The sequence below is a fragment of the Dipodomys spectabilis genome, unplaced genomic scaffold, assembly GCF_019054845.1.
Source record: "Dipodomys spectabilis isolate Male_0828 unplaced genomic scaffold, ASM1905484v1 ptg000140l, whole genome shotgun sequence".
NCBI classification, from domain to species: domain Eukaryota; kingdom Metazoa; phylum Chordata; class Mammalia; order Rodentia; family Heteromyidae; genus Dipodomys; species Dipodomys spectabilis.
This window is the reverse complement of record NW_024870817.1, coordinates 9,930,766-9,948,794: the sequence shown is the minus strand read 5'-3', so window position 1 is coordinate 9,948,794 and position 18,029 is coordinate 9,930,766. Positions and strand designations below refer to the sequence as shown.

Genomic DNA, 18,029 nt, shown 5'->3' with positions numbered 1-18,029 from the left:
ATCTTCAGTGAGCACTTTGTTCCAATTTACCAAACTCCCTACTGCAATAGGATATGAGAAGTTTGTTTCTCATGTTAGCTAACACAAGTTGTCTCCCCAAATCCACGGTTAAGTTAGAATGTTCTATGTGTGACAAAATGCACAATCAAGTCTTCTTACTTGAGTATCAAATTGTTTGTCCTGGAATATTTGTCAGCTTGGCTCTCTAAGGTGGTAAGATCTCTCAGCTTGGTCTAAAGTTCTGATTGCCTGTCATACACATTCTATTCTAGGGTGCTCAATAAAATAATTGCTTTCCTTCTCTACTAATTACATGAAGAAGACTTCTGAGAATGCATATGTTTTTGTGTTTAATTTTAACTCTTAATAATTTGCTCTCTTTCTAATGTATTTGTGCCCACTCATGATAAAGAATCCAACAGTTTTCTCATGTAATCTGGAAGAAAACTACTGTGGGAACATTTCACACACTTGATTCACTTTCTTTGAACCAATTAAGCATACCTTAAAGAAGGAAATAATACACTTTAAAGAGTAAATGCATCATTAAACAATAGAATTTTTAATGTGGTTTGCACATATGTAACCCTGATCCAGTAGATTAGAACTTTTGAACAAAATGATCAAATAAGTGAATAGCTTGATTATAAAGACAACATCTTTTCTATTTAAGAACATGGAATAAATGGAAAACCACCATGTTATATATAATTCGGAGTATTTTGTGACATAATTTTTGGGGTACAATTCATGAAGTCAGACTCTTATTTTAGTGAGAGAAAAGAACTCAAAATGAAAAATGTCATGCAAAACAGTTTTTGTTTTATTTTAAATTTACTTTTATTGTAAAAGTGATGTACAGAGGATTATGGTTACATAATTCAGTAAAGAGTACATTTATTTTTGAGCAATGTCACCCCTTCCCTGGCTCTCTTTCTATTTTTCCCTCCCGTCACTAACCACAAGTTATATAGTTCATTTTCAACATAGTGTATAGTATTACAATTGTGTTTGTTCACCCTTTGTCCCAATATTTCTGTGCCTTCTTTTACCTTCCCAAGACAGATTAAAAAAAAAAAAACAAAAAGACGACAGGCAATGAAAACAAAAACAGCAACAAAGAATGGAAAAAACCCTCTAGTTCCATTTCTTGGAATTCATTTCTATAAATATTATTTTATATGATCATATACACATAGCTATTGCCCCTGTGTGATCCTCTTCGAAGAATATCCTCCTTTGGTCTCACTGTGTGAATGCCTAGAGACATGTTTAGTTTATCATGTACCCATGTGTTTTTTCAAAATAAGGTTTTTGTTGTTGAGATTTGAACCGTCTTGATTATTATTTAGCCAATGATAACCTGGAACTTACAAACAACCTGCTTTGATCTCCTGAATTATAGAATTATAGACTTTTGCCACTAATACCTGGCTCTAAAATCGTTCATTTTTAATGTTCTGTTTTCAGCAACTCAGCAATGGTGACCTTATACTACCATTTTAATACCTTAATTTCATTTTAATTTCTGTGGTTATCATTTAAGCCACAATGCTTATCTCTAAACAAATTAATGAAAATCTAGGATGACAGTATTTCATGTAATCAACTATAATGTATCTACTTTATGATGATGCTCATATTTTTTACTCCTTAAAAATATTAATCAGATAAAGCAAGTATGTTAAATTTTAAGAAAAGAATGATAAACAGTATTTTTCATAAAAGGAAATGATAATTAAATCCCAAAATTATATTAGAGCAGGCAACCTTTAAAACACATTAGGTAAATTTCCCATGGATGAAATGTGAAAAGTACTTGTTTTAAATAAATAGTAGTATTTACCTTGCAGCATTTTGTTCGATCTGTTCATCAATGTCACTGAAAATCTGCTTAAACTCCAAGTCTCCAGGGAATGAGTCTAACAAACATTGTAGGTCAAAGGAATTATGGGAATATTCATCTACCCAATCCATTCTGAGGAAAGAATAAATAATAAAACATGTCAGTTCCCCCCAAATAGGGGAGGAGAAAAGGAAAATCATCTCAAGTTGTGACAGTAAATAATACAAATAATAATTTCCATTTACAGACACAATGAATTATAGATGTAAAAAAATCAAAGTATCATTAAAGATTGGAGTATTTTGTTATATAATTGTCATGAGGTGTGACTTAAGTTTCACACTTCTCTGCGGTATGAAAGCTGAACAACAAACCAGCCACCTCATCCAAGAGTATCAGTAAGCATCTTGCTGCTTACTGTAAGCAAGAATGACAGAGGAAATCACTGTAAACACAGCTGAATGCAGCAGAAACTCACACTTTTCTCCATCCTTCTCAATATTCTCATCTGGAAATTGTAGACTTAAATTTTCTAAGCCCATTCTCCTTGGGCCTATTTTAATGTAAAAGGGGAAAATCATATAAAGGTTCCCCTAGCAATGCCTTGAAAACCTCAGTGTATACTTCTCCTTAAGGCATAGACCTAAGGCTCTCAGTGTCAATGTTTCAAATTCATTCATTCAGTATTTATTTAATGTTTGCTTAGTAACAGGCACTACTCTAAAAGCTCAGATACAGCTGCAGAAAGCCAAAAACCCTTGCTTTTATTTAGTTTTTGCTCCAGAGGGAGGAAGGACTTTTAACTCATGATTTGAAGCCAGACTGAAGCAGGAAAAGTTTGGGAGACATTTATGTCCAATTAACTACCCAAAAAGTCAGAAGTAGAGCTGTGGCTCAAGTGGCATTTGCATTAGTCTTGAGCACTAAAGCTCAAGCCCCAGGACCAGCATGCGCACGGATGCACACGCACGCACACGCGCGCACACATACACACACACACACACACACACACACAGTTATTCTGCGATTATTCTGTGATATTTTTATGTTGAATGTATATTTATACTTTTTATTGATATTGGTTCTGGGGTGAAACAATAATGACTGAAACATTATTTAGCATTCTGATAAGGCTGATGATCATGATTTTAGTTTCCCTATCTAACATGGTATATGACTTTTTTGTTGCTGTTGGTGGTGGTTGTGGGACTTGAACTCTGGGCCTGGGTACTGTCCTTGAGCTCTTCAGCTCAAAGTGAGCGCTCTACCACTTGAGCCACAGCGCCACTTCCAGTTTTCTGGTGGCTTATTGGAGATAAGAGTCTCAGAGACTTTCCTGCCTAAGCTGGCTTTGAACTGTGATCCTCAGATCTCAGCCTTCTGAGTAGCTAGGATTATAGGCGTGAGCCACTGGCGCTCGGCAGTATATAACTTTTTAAGTCTAACTTCGGTATGGAAAATAATCAACAAACACCAAAACTGTAAGAAATGTCAGCTGACAATAGTACTAAAGTATTCAAATGATGACGTTTCAGAGTTTTAATGTGAGCTGACTAAATCTGTGAATACTTCCATATCTATGATTAATTTTATAGATGAAACTAAAGTCATCTAGTGCCAGCTAGATTATGATGCTTTATCATAAGCTAAGGTAAAACCTGCCAGCAAAATAGAGTTTGGTGATACATGCCTATAATCCCAGCTATCCAGAAGGCAGAGGTAGGAGAATCATAGTCTGAGGTCAGACCCAGGTAAAATGGGAGACACTGTCTGAAAAACTGAAGCTGAAAGGGACCTGGTAGTAGAACACCTGCCTGACAAAGGCTTTGAATTCTATCTCCAGTGCTATTAAAAAGAAAAAAACCCCACAAAAATCACTAAAAAGATAAGCAAATAAGCCTGAGTTAAATAGGAAGGCATATGACTAAAATGGCAGAAAAAGAAGGGCAGTGGCTGATGCAACAGTTGATGCCAATGTTTGGAGAGAGATTTTTGTGTTACCAGGACAGTGATTCAACATGCACTAGAGGGGACCCAGCGTTCAATCACCACTCTTGTCTGAGTAGAGATAGTAACAACAGTGAGAAAAAAAACACAACAACACAAAAAAGCTTTAAAACTTTCTGTGTTTTTAATCAGTTTTTTCTGTAAGATGTAAAAAAGTTTTCAATCTAGTATTAACAGCCAATCTAATAATAAATATTGCTTTCTAAAATGATTAAAGAGTTTTGCTTGAAAAGTTATATCAAAGACAAACATTTGTAAAGCACATTTTAGCTCTGGGAAAAATTACATTATAAAATTTATAACCACTGAGTTATAAATTCCCCAAAACAGTGACTGCAAGAAAAAATGAATATACTATAAACACTACCAAAAAACATTATAATAACAGTTTTAAAATGCCATATGTGATTTTTAAAAGTCTGAAAGCTTACTTGCCCTTTGCCATATTTTTTATGTGTATTTATTTATACTGGTGCTGTGATTTGAACTCAGGGCCTGGCCACTGTCCCTGAACTTCTGTACTCAAGGCCAGTGCTCTAACATTTTAACTACAGATCTATTCAGGCTTTCTGGTGGTTAACTGGACATAGGAGTCCCACAGACGTTCCTGCCTGAGCTGGCTTTTTACCACAATCCTCAGACCTCAGCCCCCTGAATAGCTAGAATTACAAGGCTGAGCCACTAGCACCAGTCAATATTGTAATTAATTTATTTTTACCAATCCTGAGGCTTGAACTGAGGGCCTGGGCACTGTCCCTGAGCTTCTTTTTGCTCAGGGCTAGCACTCTACCACTTGAGCCACAGTGCCACTGCCAGCTTTTTCTGTTTAAGTGATACTGAAGAATCGAACCCAAGACTTCATGCATGCTAGGCAAGTACTCTACCACAAAGCCACATTCTCAGTCCCCAGTCAATATTTTGAAATAAGGACAGAAATCCTTAAAAAAAAAAAAAGAACAGAGATCCTTCAGTCATTTTATTTAAACTTACACAATATCAAGAATTCTTATTTTACTTTTTTTGTTGTTTCTTCAGTAATAAACTTACAAGTTCCACTTCTATATGCCAAACCAATACTTTCTTAAAAAGGAATAAAAGATGAAGGAAGGAAACAAACAAAAATCAATTAAAAAGACAAACAATAACAACAAAAACAACACTGGGAAGAACTCCACCCTGAAATGGAGTAAATAAAAAGAGAAACATTAGGAGGAAGTAATGTAATCTCTTTGGAAAAGCCTGGTGAGAAACTTCACATGCCTCCTTAGATTTGCAAACAAATGACATCAATGTGTCTACTAGCCCTAGCCCTATGAAGTCCTGCATTCATTATCAGTGTCTAATTCAGAACACTGTTAATATGCATAACAATGAAATGGTATATTGTGATGAATTAACAGTAACAGCATTCAATTAATAATCAGGAGATATAAGGCTTGCTCTTGGTTCTGCTAATATAAGTAACCTTGGAAAGATAACTCAAATCTCTTTAGAAGAAAAGCCATCATGTTCCTTATCTCTAGAATGAAGTGGGTAGATTTATTATGCTTTAATGATTCTGCTAGTTATTAATTTGTTGTATTCTGTAAGGGGTGGTGGTAAGAGGACACATTTCTAAGAGCCACAATGGACCTATTTTGTTAAATACTATCATTTTTCCTTTGTATTCTCAAAACTTTTTAAAAAGGGTCTCATATTACCTAAGTTGGATTTGAGCTCCTAGGCTACCCTCCTGCCGTAGTCTCTTGAGTAGTTGAGGCTCCAAGCATGCACCACTCATGCCTGCTACAGAGTTTTTTGAGCTTTTTAAAATTACATAGTGTGTGTGTGTGTGTGTGTGTGTGTGTGTGTGTGTGTGTGTGTGTGTGTGTGTGTGTGCGTGTGTGTATGGGTGGGTGTTGGGTATGTCTGCATGTGGTGTGCTGGTACTAGGGCTTGAACTCGGGTCTTTGTGTGTTCACATAGCTCTTTGATTTTCAGCTGGTATTTTACTAGTTGAGCCACACCTCTAATTCTGAGGTTTTGCTGGTTAGAGAGTCTCTAGGATTTGTCTGCTCTGGCTGGCTTTGAATCATGATCTTATGTTCTCAGCCTCCAAAGTAGCTAGGATTAGAGGCACCTGGCATCTGGCTCATATTATTCTATAGTAAACATTTTAAATTCATTTAAAAACATTTTAACCTCTCCAGGCTCTGTCTGGCTGCGAAGTTTAATATGTCAAATGATTTCTTTTTAAAACAAGAGTTAACTTTTCATAGAAAAATTTGATTTATTCTATTAAATGACAAACTTCAATATTTAGAGAACATAAGACATGCTTAGACTTAGCTCAGCCTTTCTCAGGAAATGCGAGATACGTCTCACTTTCCAGTATTTATAAGAAGCCATGGTTAGCTTTGTAATTTTTTATCAGCACTCAATTAGATATACAGGGACTTTATCTGGACCATATACTGTATGCATATAATGTACCTTGATGAGACTTACCCCTCTTTCACTCTCCTTCATCCCCCTCTTCTTTCCAAATAAATCCCAGCCAGTTTTATTATTATTTTCACACATGTACATAAAGTATATTAACCATATTCCCCCTTCTATACCATCCCCATTCATTCTCCCCTCCTCTTATTAGCACCCACACTACAGGATGTTTCGCATTCCTGTCAGTCTTTAAGGTGTGTACTATTTGGTCATTATATATTTTCCACATGGAAAGACTGTACTTCAATTAAATTGATTCCTTTACTTTTACTTTCCCCATCTCCATTTCGCCATTCAAGAACTTTCAGTGAGTCTAATTTTGCTATCTACATTCATAGGTGTTCTGTATGTTCACACAGCATTGTTCACTTTTTCTCTTTCCCTTTCCCCATTCTCTTTATTTCCCTCTAACATTCCCACAATTACAAACATTATCTATCTATCTATCTATCTATTTATCTGATCCTCTTGTGTTCATGTATCTATTTCTCTTCTAAGACTAGCATCCATATGATTAAAAAATGCCTAGCTATTGTCAACAGTGCTGCAGTGAACATGGATATGTGAATGCCTCTATTATAGCCTGGCTTACATCTCTTTGCATATATGTCCAAAATGGTATCACTGGATCTACTTTCATCTTTGAGTAGTTTTACCTTCATCTGAGGAAACTCCACACTAATTTACATAATGGTTGCACTAGTTTACATTCCCACCAACATTGCATAAATTTTCCTTTTGCCCATTTTTTTAAATCAGTATTTTTTGTGTTCTTGACAATGGTCAGACTGACTAGAGTGAGCTGAAATCTTAAAGTCACTTTATTTACATTTCCTTGATGATTAGAGATATTGAGCATTCCTTCATATATTTACTGGCCATTTGTCTTTCTTTGGAGAATTGTCTGTTTAATTCATTTGCCCATTTATTAAACTGCTGGTTCTTTAGCAGTCTGGTAAGTTCCATACATATTCTGGTTATTAATTGCTTGAATCTTATTAAATATATAGACAGCAAAGATTTTCTCCTGTTTTAAAAACCTTCTTCTCCTCATTCTACAGGCCATTTCCTTTGCTGCACAGAAGCTTTTTAGTTAGATACAATCCCATTTGTTAATTCCTATTCTTTTTTGCTGAGCTATTGGAATTCGGTTCAGGAAGTTATTATCTATGCCTATATGTTGTAGTGTTTTCTCTATTCTTCCCTATAGTAGTTTTAAAGTTTCTGGTCTTACATTAAAAATTTGACCCACTTTAACTGTTATTGTTATTAGTATAGAGAAAGACAAATGGGTATGTAGTTTCATTCTTCTGCATGTAGTTGTCCAATTTTCTGAGTATACATTGAAGAATTAGTTTTTCTCCACTATACATTTTGAGATATTCTGTCAAAAGTCAGATGGCTATAGCTGCATGAATTTCTGCATCTCCCATTATGTTGTATTAATCTTTGTGTCTATTTGGGGGCCAGCATCATGCTATTTTTGGTATTGTCATCTTTTTCCTTCCCACACCTGCCACACAGAAAGATTAAATAGAATCTATAGCTAAAGGAAGAAATAATCCAAAAAGGGGAAATGTGAGGCAGCAGGATCTCCTCTTATAGTAACAGATTCCTTACACTACCACCTACCCTTTGGTGCCCTAAAAAATTCAAAGCAGCAGCTAACTCATGTGCCTGAGCTCCTCTAACTTGGCAAACTCCTCACTCAACATGTATGGAGCCAACTGACATTTTACATTCCTACACAAGGAAAAGAAAAACAACAGGAATCATACTGGCACAAGTCATTATGTATCCTTGATATACTATTTTGTGTGTTATATATACTTGTATTATTCTTTGTATTTCTGGCATTGTTTGTATTGCTGGTTGGAAAAACCACAAAGATAACTGAACAATGTTTTCATTCTTAAACCCAGACCAGCCTTTTCTTCCGGTCTGGCTCTTTTCTACTTTCCCATTCATGTATAGTCATAAGTATTCTTCCTACATCATTCACAACACCCTTTCTGCATTATATTTCAAGTTATATATTCCATTCCTAAATTAATTTTTGCTAGGCCTTGAAACTTATGGAGTTTAGTGAACCCGTTCACTGAAATATAGATTCAAGTTATGATGGCAAAATAATGATGATAACAGCTATATTTTACATAGCACTTTAGGTGGGTCAAAGCATTGTGATAACTACTTAATAGAGATGGACTCATTTAAATCTTAACATATTCTTATGGGAAAGATACTCTTAGAATTTGCATGTTGAAGATGTAGAAAAGGAGATACAGAAAAATTCAGGACTTGATCAGTCATTTACATAGAAAGTGAAAAGCTGGGACTCAGACTACTTCAAAGGCTGTCTTTGAATCACAATGCTAGAAACAACCTCTCCGTTCAGACAAATACTTTAAAAAATATTTCCTTCTTATATATACTAAGTTATTTTCTGTCACATACATTTGACAGATTCCTCTAGAACAATTATAAATGCTGCTTATTACAAAGTTTATGTAATGACAAGAAAGCAAAAACAAAAATTCTTTTTAAGGCAAGCTATTCCCCTACAATATTGCATAAGTGTCACAAGCATCTTTCTTTTCATTAATATTTTATATTTTAATGTTTTAGCTTTCCCAAAAGATTGAACAAGATTCAAGTGGATTTCAAGTTGTTGATAGTTATTTAAAACATTTTCTACATTAGAATGGGAACGTCTTTGTACAACTAAAGATAATAAAAAATAATAAAAATAAAAAGTAAAAACAAAAAATCCACATTGAGACTTTATAGCAGGAAGGACAGAATTTGTTATTTCATTCAAATTATTGTTCAACAGTTTTCCATATTATGTTTTCCTTCATGGACTGCTATATTTTCTGCTAATAATTACAGAAGTTCTGCTTATTATGTGATTTAAAATATAAATCCCATAAATATTCATATTAACATACTATAGCCATTAACAGTCATCCTTTTAAAATAAAATACTTCATCCTAACTCTTCTATTAATGATTTATATATGTGTGTGAAAGAAGTAGAAATTGACAGGATCAGTGAAAATATACTACTGTAGTTTGAAAAGCAAACAGAATAATTGTCATATGATTTACTTGCCAAATCTGACATGGCTTTATTTTCCAATGCACTTATTTTCTCAAAAATATTTTCATTTTAATAATTCTCTAATCTCCAATATTTAGTCCTAGTTACTAAAGTTTTAAAAGAACAGTCAAACCAAGTGAAAATAAATTTTAATTTGATATTTCCATAATTATGTTAATATATTTCACATGATTTCACAGTCATAGTTATATATTTTGAAATTAGAAGAAATCATTTCTCAAGTCATGGTGTTAACAGATAACTAATAAAGTTTTAGAGTAAAAGCATATTAATTTAAGAGAGCATATCTACATTAGCAGAATGTTTAATCATGGAGCCATTTTTTAAAGGAAGTTATATTATGTATCCAAGGGAAATAATAAATATAGCTTATGAGATGCTAACTTCGTCTTTAATTGTGTGTGTGTGTGTGTGTGTGTGTGTGTGTGTGTCCTGGAGTTTAAACTCAGTAGCTTAGGCTCTGTCCCTGACCGTTAGTGTTCAAGGCTAGTGCTCTACCCCTTGGGCCACAGCTCCACTTCCAGTTTTTTTTTCAAGTAATTTATTGGAGATAAGAGTCACAGGAACTTTCTTGCCCAGGCTGGCTTCAAACTCTTATCCTAAGATTTCAGCCTCCTGAGCAGCTAGGATTACAGGTGTAAGCCACCAGCTCCTGGCTTCTCTAATTAAATAGATAATAATTATTTAAACTTAAGACACATTCTATCAAAATTGGTGTAAATCTAAAGGATTTATGTTCTTAAGGTATATTCCAGGGGTTTAAAAATTTGTCCTAAAAGGTAAACCAAATTAGTCATTTAGAATGATGATAAATTAGCTTAACATTTATTTTATGAAAAATGCTACACATTGTGATACTCTGGTGATTTCTAGAGTTTGCTCCATGAATTGTCACTGGTTTTATATTTCACTAATACCCATTTCTGCTGATTATAAACATGTTTAAGTTTCTGGCTGGCTGGAAACTGACAGACTCTGTCTACAGCCTACTTCTTTTTCATATCCTTTTCTCAAAATAGTAGCCTATATTTCACAATTCTGTGATTTTTACTATTTCTCAACTCAGCCATCTGACAAACAATGAAGCTGACATTTTTCACTTCCAACATCCTTAGTCTCTTTGCACTATGTCACTGATAGTTACTCCTTTCTTGAAATTGTGTCATCTTGAACAATCTTCCTAAGTATTATGTCTTCCTTGTTTTCTTCTAGTCTCACACACTATTTGGTCACAGGTTCCTGGTAGGAGACATCACTTTGTGTAACTTGGCCAGCTCCTGACATTTCATTTCTTTTCTTTTTTAAATCTGATATACAAAATGCAGAGATAAAATGGTGTCCATATCTGTGCTATATTACGCATCTTTCCTACTCATAACCAATTGCTTCAGGGTTAGGCCAGCCAGATGGTCGAACCACACTAAATGAATTTGAAGGTTTAGAACAAAGGCTGGGACAGAGAATTGCTACTAATAATCCAACCAACCTAATTCTAGCCTCCCAAGAGAAGGACACAAATGGATTCTGTTGATTGAGGACTCTGTACTGACTGCTTGCATAGTTTTGTTTTGGCTCCGTGAGATGTATAAAATATATACTTTTACGAATCTACTGCCCACTTTTTTAAACAAAGTGGTTATTTTTTTTTTTATTAAGCTAATAAACTAATCTTGGTTGCCTCAAGGACAATCCCTGCATTAAATGCTGATACTTACCACATAAGTCTCTAGACTTATGAGTGACTTCAGAGAATGTTATCCCCAAATATGCCTTTAGTCCTTGAGAATACAGTTAAAGCAGAAAAGCCTCTCCTATTTTCTTCCTATCCTCTCCCCAAAAGGGCTGAAGACAACCTAAAACTTTCATTCTAGAAGTACCCTCCCTGTACCATAAGGAAAGGAAAGAGCTGTCTGAAGACACAATGAAGAATCTGAATGAGCACATTTTTACAAATGGATGCTATTCATTGACAAATGAATCATTCTGCTCATACTCCTATCATACATTTGTATAGTTGTCTCATAAAACACACAAATTTCCCTGTTATTTGTGATATTCATTTCTGAAGGTTCTTGTGCTATGTAAAATTTCTATTACACTACTCTACATTTTCCTATTAAAAATCTGGGTTTGTTTTTTTTTTGTTTTGTTATAGGGGCCTCAGACATGAACATAGAGGAAAGGTACATAACTGCTTTTTATTGTAAACATTTCTTCATGCAAATTATTCTTCTTTTCTGCAATTTTATAATAGATTGTTTTTTCTTAATACTTCATTTTTTGAAATGTTTTTATTCTATTCTTATTCATCAACTTTTTGCTCAGACTTCATAAAATTTCTCCCTAATAGTTCCCATTGTATAGAATTCCTCAGGGGTTTATTGTTGTTATTATTATTATTCTCCTTCTATGACATTTCATTTAGTTTTTGTTTTGTTTTTGTTTTTTTTTGTCTGAGATCTATACTTGAACTCAGTTACCTGCTGCTTTCACTCATTGGCTAGCACTCTATCAACTAAGCCATGCATCAAACCTCAACTTTTTTTAAAGGGTTGTTTTTCTTTTTTCTTGTTTTTGCTTTTGTTTTAGTCTGAGATGTGGACTCAAATTCAGTACCTGCTGTTTTTGCTCATTGGCTAGCTTTCTACCAACTGAGCCATGCCTCCAACCCCATGGCACTTCCTTCTCTTTCCTATACTTTTTATGCTGGAGTTGATGTCCTCTTTTCATTCTACATGTGTCCCTTTCTTTTCCTCTACTGCCACTCTGCGGAAACTCCAAAGTCTGTATTTCTACATCTAGTCCTTCCTTCAAAACCTCAACACATACTTCCAGGCAATCACACGTACCCAAAATTTAATTCAAACCCTTTCTTTAACTTCTTTTTCTACATAAGAGTCTGAACAGCTACCTATCTTTTTGTCCTTTGCCCTTGTATGTTAAATCAGTATCAGCTTCTTTTTGTATGATCTGTCAGCTAAGAACCATATTTACATTTCTAGGGTGCTACAAACATAAAAAGTAAAAATGGAATATATTCCTGGTGTCATATCTGGGCCACAAATATTTATAACATTTGCTATCTGGTTAGTTGTAACAGAAAAGGTTTTCTGAGTCCTGTCTTAAGTGGTCACCAAATGCTTTCAAATTTGCCTTTTTCATCTCTCTGCTTCTAGTGTCCTAAATTTAGATATGTTTTGCTGAAAATGATGGGAATAACTCCTACTGGCTTCCCAGACACACACATGTCCTGGTATAACAAATATTTTACTTTTTATTGTGATTATCAAGGAAATATACAGAGAGGTTATAGTTACATAAGTCAGATAAAGAGTACATTTCTTTTTTAACAATGTCACCTGTTCCCTCATGCTCTCCCAGTTTTTCCCTCCCATCTCCATCCACAAATTATATAGGTCATTTTCAACATAGTGTCCAGTACATAACGTATATTTACTGGAGTTTTATCTTCCTCTTTTCTGGAACAGAATGCCAAAAACCTTTTGAATTCCCGGGTATGCTGTGTCCTTCGTTATTCATGTCTGACCTTCTACATGTGTGTGTGTGTGTGTGTGTGTGTGTGTGTGTGTGTGTGTGTGTGTGTGTGTGTGGGTGGGTGCGTGCGCACGCACACACCAGTAATGAGCTTGGTCTCAGAAACCTTGCCTTTTGCCTAGCTTTTCCCCTCAATGCTGATACCCTACCACTTGAGCCACAACTTTACTTCTGGCTTTTGGGTATTTAGTTTGAAGTAAAGAGATCAGGTCTGGCTGGCGCCATATTGGCCACATAGTGGATTGTTAGGGTCTGGCATCTTGTCTTCATGCTGGGGGAAGGAAACCTCCTGACCTTTACCTGCCTCCCAGGGGATGGGCGTGCCCGGATCCCTGGAGGCAGGGGTGGGCACTTGGCTGATAGGTTACTGGATCTGTCAGTCCAGTGCCTAGGACTGGGAATTTCCTGTGGATCTGCCCCCTGCACGGACCTATTGAGGCCAGGACCAGCCCAGCAGCCAGGAGTCTAAGCCACGTGTGTCTCCATGATCGTATCCTGTGTCCTGTCTCCTGGCTCGTCTCCAGTCATGGAGTCCCAATTCAGATCTCCATTGGACCTGTATTAGATGGTTGGTATTGTTTTTGTTCTTTCCTCCTCTCTAGCATGTTTCTTAGCTGTGTTATGTGTATTTGGGGGACTGCAGGCCTTTGTAACAATGGGCTGCCTGCAGCCTGCTAATTATAATAAAGACTCTAGTATTTCATATTCCAAAATGTGGCTTCTTGGCTGATTCACCTTACCACAAAAGTTAGAGATAAGAGTTTCTAGGATTTGTCTTTCCTTGGCTACCTTTGATCCTTGATCCTCAGAGCTTGGCTTCCTGTGTAGCTAAGATTATTAGCATGAGCTACCAGCACCTGGCCATAAATTATTCTTTCAGGGTCTTCAGAAGGCTTCAAGATGGGAACAAGTCACCAAAAGAACCAATCAGCTGACCAGAGGGTTGGAACTTTAAGCTTCCTTGTTTTCCCATTTGCCGAAACCTCCAAAGAGGGATAACGGGTTTGACTGTTGAATCAAATGATTTCATAAATCATGCCTTCATAATAAATGAACAAATATTTGAGCAGAGGTTCAGGGAGCTTCTCCATTGTCAAACACACTCATGTCTCTAGAGTCTAGCAGAGCCAGAGGAAAACTGCTACAATATCTATCCTTATTTGGTCCTATGTGTTTCCTCCATTTAGCTGTTTCTCACTTGCCTCCTTTCTTGTAAATATAGCTGGAAGTACAGAACTTTACTGATTTCTGTGAGACATGCTAATGAATTATTTAACCTGGTGTTCAGTTGTTACTAAGCTAGACTGAAATGTGTGGGTCATCTAGGGAAACCACATACAGCTGGCATCCAAAGTAAGGGCAGTCTTGTGGAGTATGCCTCCAGCAGTCTGTGTCTAAATTAAAATGCATTCAATTGCGGGAAACCCAGTTGGTGTCTGCCTTGCATATGGGCACTTGACTTTTCATTTTACAAACTAAAACTTGTCATTTCACTACTTGATTTAAATAACACCCAAAGTTTCTACAATGCATGGTATAATACCAAGCTCTTTACTCTGATTTGTCTGTCTCTCTCCCCCATCTCTTTCTATTATATGTGTTTATATACACATTATTATATATTTGTATCTATACACATATATATGATAAATATATGATATGATATACATATGTGTATATATAAACAATATTATTTACTGTAACTTTCCTTGACTGAAATTTTGAAACAGCCTATTTCAGTTCCCTTAACTAAAAAATTTTAGGGTAGATTATATTTGTACATATGAATATTATATTTGTATTATTTATATTATATGAAGCTATACATTTCATGTAGATGATGCTATATAAATGCAACACATCTATAATAATGTAAGTTATATATTATCTTTAAACAGAAAGAAGTTTCACATATTGTGGCTAAAATCATTTTAAAGTGCTTTTAAAAAACAAAATAATTTTGAGTAAATGGAAAGGTAAGAAAATATATCTGTGATAAAATAATTGGGATTTAACATTTAAGCCCTCAAATAAAATTACAATATGTGCCTTGAAATGGTTTGTAAGTTCCCAATACAAAAAGAAAAATAGTGTTTAATGTTTTTTATGACGTAGCCTTTCCAGTATAATTTTTAATCCTACAGTTTAATAGAAAGATGATTTGTCAAGGGTTAGACAAACTCATATAAAACAACTTGAAAATCTGTTTTTAAAAGCAATCAGTGAAAGCAAATATTGAATTCTTTATGTTAAATCTAAAAATCTATCACTATACTTGCTCTCTACTTTATGTGCTGCTTAACATATCTCAGCAGTGAATCTATCATATCCACATAGTCATCATGATGCAAGCTGCAAATAATAGAGAGTGTCAGTGTCAATTTTGCTTTCTCACACTTGCTTCCCTTCACTTCATCTGATTTTAATAATCCCTGTCAAACCACAAACAGTCCAAATTACCTTCATGACACATAAGCTTTCAAGGAGCAGACAGAATCTCAACTTTCATTTAGCAACTACAAAAGAAAGCTGTCCAGCTGGACAAATATTATTTCCACACTTGACAATCTCTACAGTTGAGCATGCATTTTAATTTTAACTAAACCTGCCAGGAGTTTGATATGAGCTTCTTGTTTTGTGTAGATTGACTCACAGGATTACCAGACCAATGACTGTAATTGTGATGAGAGAACCCAGCATTTATCTACTAAAAGATGCATCACATACCAAAGCTGAGGGATCAAAATGAATATAAACCAGGCAATGTGTAGGTATTGATGGTAAGGGAAAAACTACTAATATTGGGTACTTTCATTATTGAAGATGAACTCTATATAATTCACTTCTTTTATAATTTGAAAATAACTAATATGTCAAACTATAAAGTAATTTAAAATTTACTTATAGGTATCATTGAGAAACAGGTTTTAATAATAAAATTTAAGGAGAATTTTTAAATTGATTGGAATGACTCAGTTTCAAACTCAGATTTCTAAAAATTCTATTTTGCAAAAAAAAAATTCTACATACTGAACAATATGCCCTTCATATACAGTGAAATTTTCAAAATATTCAAAATAAAAATGTGAGGAATAAAAGCTAGTATACAAAGCTTTATGAAGTATTATCTCTTTAAAGTTTATTAGATATATCTAAAAGATTTCAAATTGCAAAATATTTCTAGCAACATTTTCTTTCTAAGCTAGATCCAAACTCTCCCTAAAGACAGTTTTTCCCTCCAACATACTACACTTGACCCTAGTCTTAAGTGCTTTCCTTAAAGTAAATCAATTGGCTCTTAGAGCAATGTTTCTTTTTCACCTCCATCTTTGACACTGAAATAGGGACTTAGATGCTGATTTTGCTTTAAGCACTGACTCTTGACTTGGGCCAGTGGATGCCCAATGGATAAATAAATGATGAGACAAAAGAAAAAGTGTGAACCAATGCAACAGCAGTGATACTCAGAAGATACTATGTTGGAAATGAACTTTACAATGAATTCAGGGGAATTGGGGGCAGGGAAAATGAGTTGGCAGAGGGAAAATGGGAGATAAGGAGGGAGGGGGTAACACTGACAAGAAATGTACTCATTACTTATGTAACCAACCACTCTCTGTACATCATCTTTACAATATTAAATTACATTTTAAAAAACTAGATTTTAAGTCTTAGTAACTAAGAATTACATGAATATAATTGTATCTATAAAAATCAGGTGAAGTTAGTTTGTAGGAAAATTATTTTTATTATTATTATTAATATTATTTTCACAAATCCTGGGGCTTGAACTCAATGCCTCGGAGCTGTCCCTGAGCCTCTTTGTGCTCAAGGCCAGTGCCTACAACTTGAGCCACAGCACAACTTCTGTTTTTTTCTGAACAGTTTACTGAAAATACGAGTCTCACAGACTTTTCTGCCTTGCTGGTTGTGACCTGCACTCCTCAGATGTCAGCCTCCTGAGTAGCTAGGCAAGAGCCACCTGCACCCGGCTGGTGAACTTATTTTTAAATTTTAATTTTTTACTTGAAAAATTGTAATTGTATAATACAAAGTAATGTGATATATGTACACACAGTAAAATGATTCAATCAAGTTAATTATCATGCCCTTGCCTTAAATTCTTATCGTTTATACCTCCTGCCTAACTGAAACTTAGTATTTTGCAAAGCACCTCCCCATTTTAACATTTCCCAAGCACCTGAACATCAGTGATCTACTTATTGTGTATCTCAATGATTCCAATCATTTACATCCCACTTCTCAGAACATGTGGCATTTGTCTTTTTTGGGGGTCTGGCTTATTTCACTTAATATGTCTGCCAGTTTCATCCAAGTTATCACAAATGACATTTTCTTTTTTTTAATTTTTATTTATTTTTTATTGTGAAAATACTGTACAGAGGGGTTACAATTACATGGGCAAGATAATGAGTACATTTCTTATCAAGCATTGTAGCCTCCTCCTTTGTTTTCTCCCTTCCCATCCCTTCCCAGCCTCCCCCCCCCCACCAAAGTTGTAAAGTTCGTTTTCAACATGACGACTTGTACTTCTCATTGTTGCAATGGGTCCACCTGTATTCTTATTTAAACCACTTGTTTTTCCCCTTCCCCTCCACAAATTATACCAACATCAAATACAGTGAGAGCAGGGGTTATACTGTGGGGGAGGGACATACAAAGCAACAAAGAAATAATCTTATAAATGTGTTAGAAACAACACATGCATGAAAGAAAAAACATTTGAATACATATCTTAGGGTTCATTTTCCTAACATCACCTTATCTGACCTTTTCTGCTTCACTCATACATATACTAGATATTGCAAATAAGGGAAACCATGGGACCTATGTTTCTTTGGGCCTGGCTTACTTCACTTAATATAATTTTTTCCAAGTCTTTCCATTTCCTAACAAATGGGGCAATGCCATTCTTTCTGAGGGAGGCATAGAATTCCATTGTGTATATATACCACATTTTCTTGATCCATTCATCTACTGAGGGGCATCTGGGTT

At 35.1% G+C, this 18,029-nt stretch overlaps 1 protein-coding gene across 1 annotated transcript in view; it reads right to left on the bottom strand.

Annotated features, from left to right (window-relative positions):
• The window catches only part of Kiaa0825 (KIAA0825 ortholog), a 402,774-nt gene that overhangs the window by 354,398 nt on the left and 30,347 nt on the right, over window positions 1–18,029 (bottom strand). Inside the window, exon 2 of the mRNA XM_042691026.1 lies at window positions 1,847–1,978. Coding sequence (XP_042546960.1) covers window positions 1,847–1,977 — 131 coding nt within the window. The 5' untranslated portion in view covers window position 1,978. The remainder of the gene's footprint in view (window positions 1–1,846; window positions 1,979–18,029) is intronic.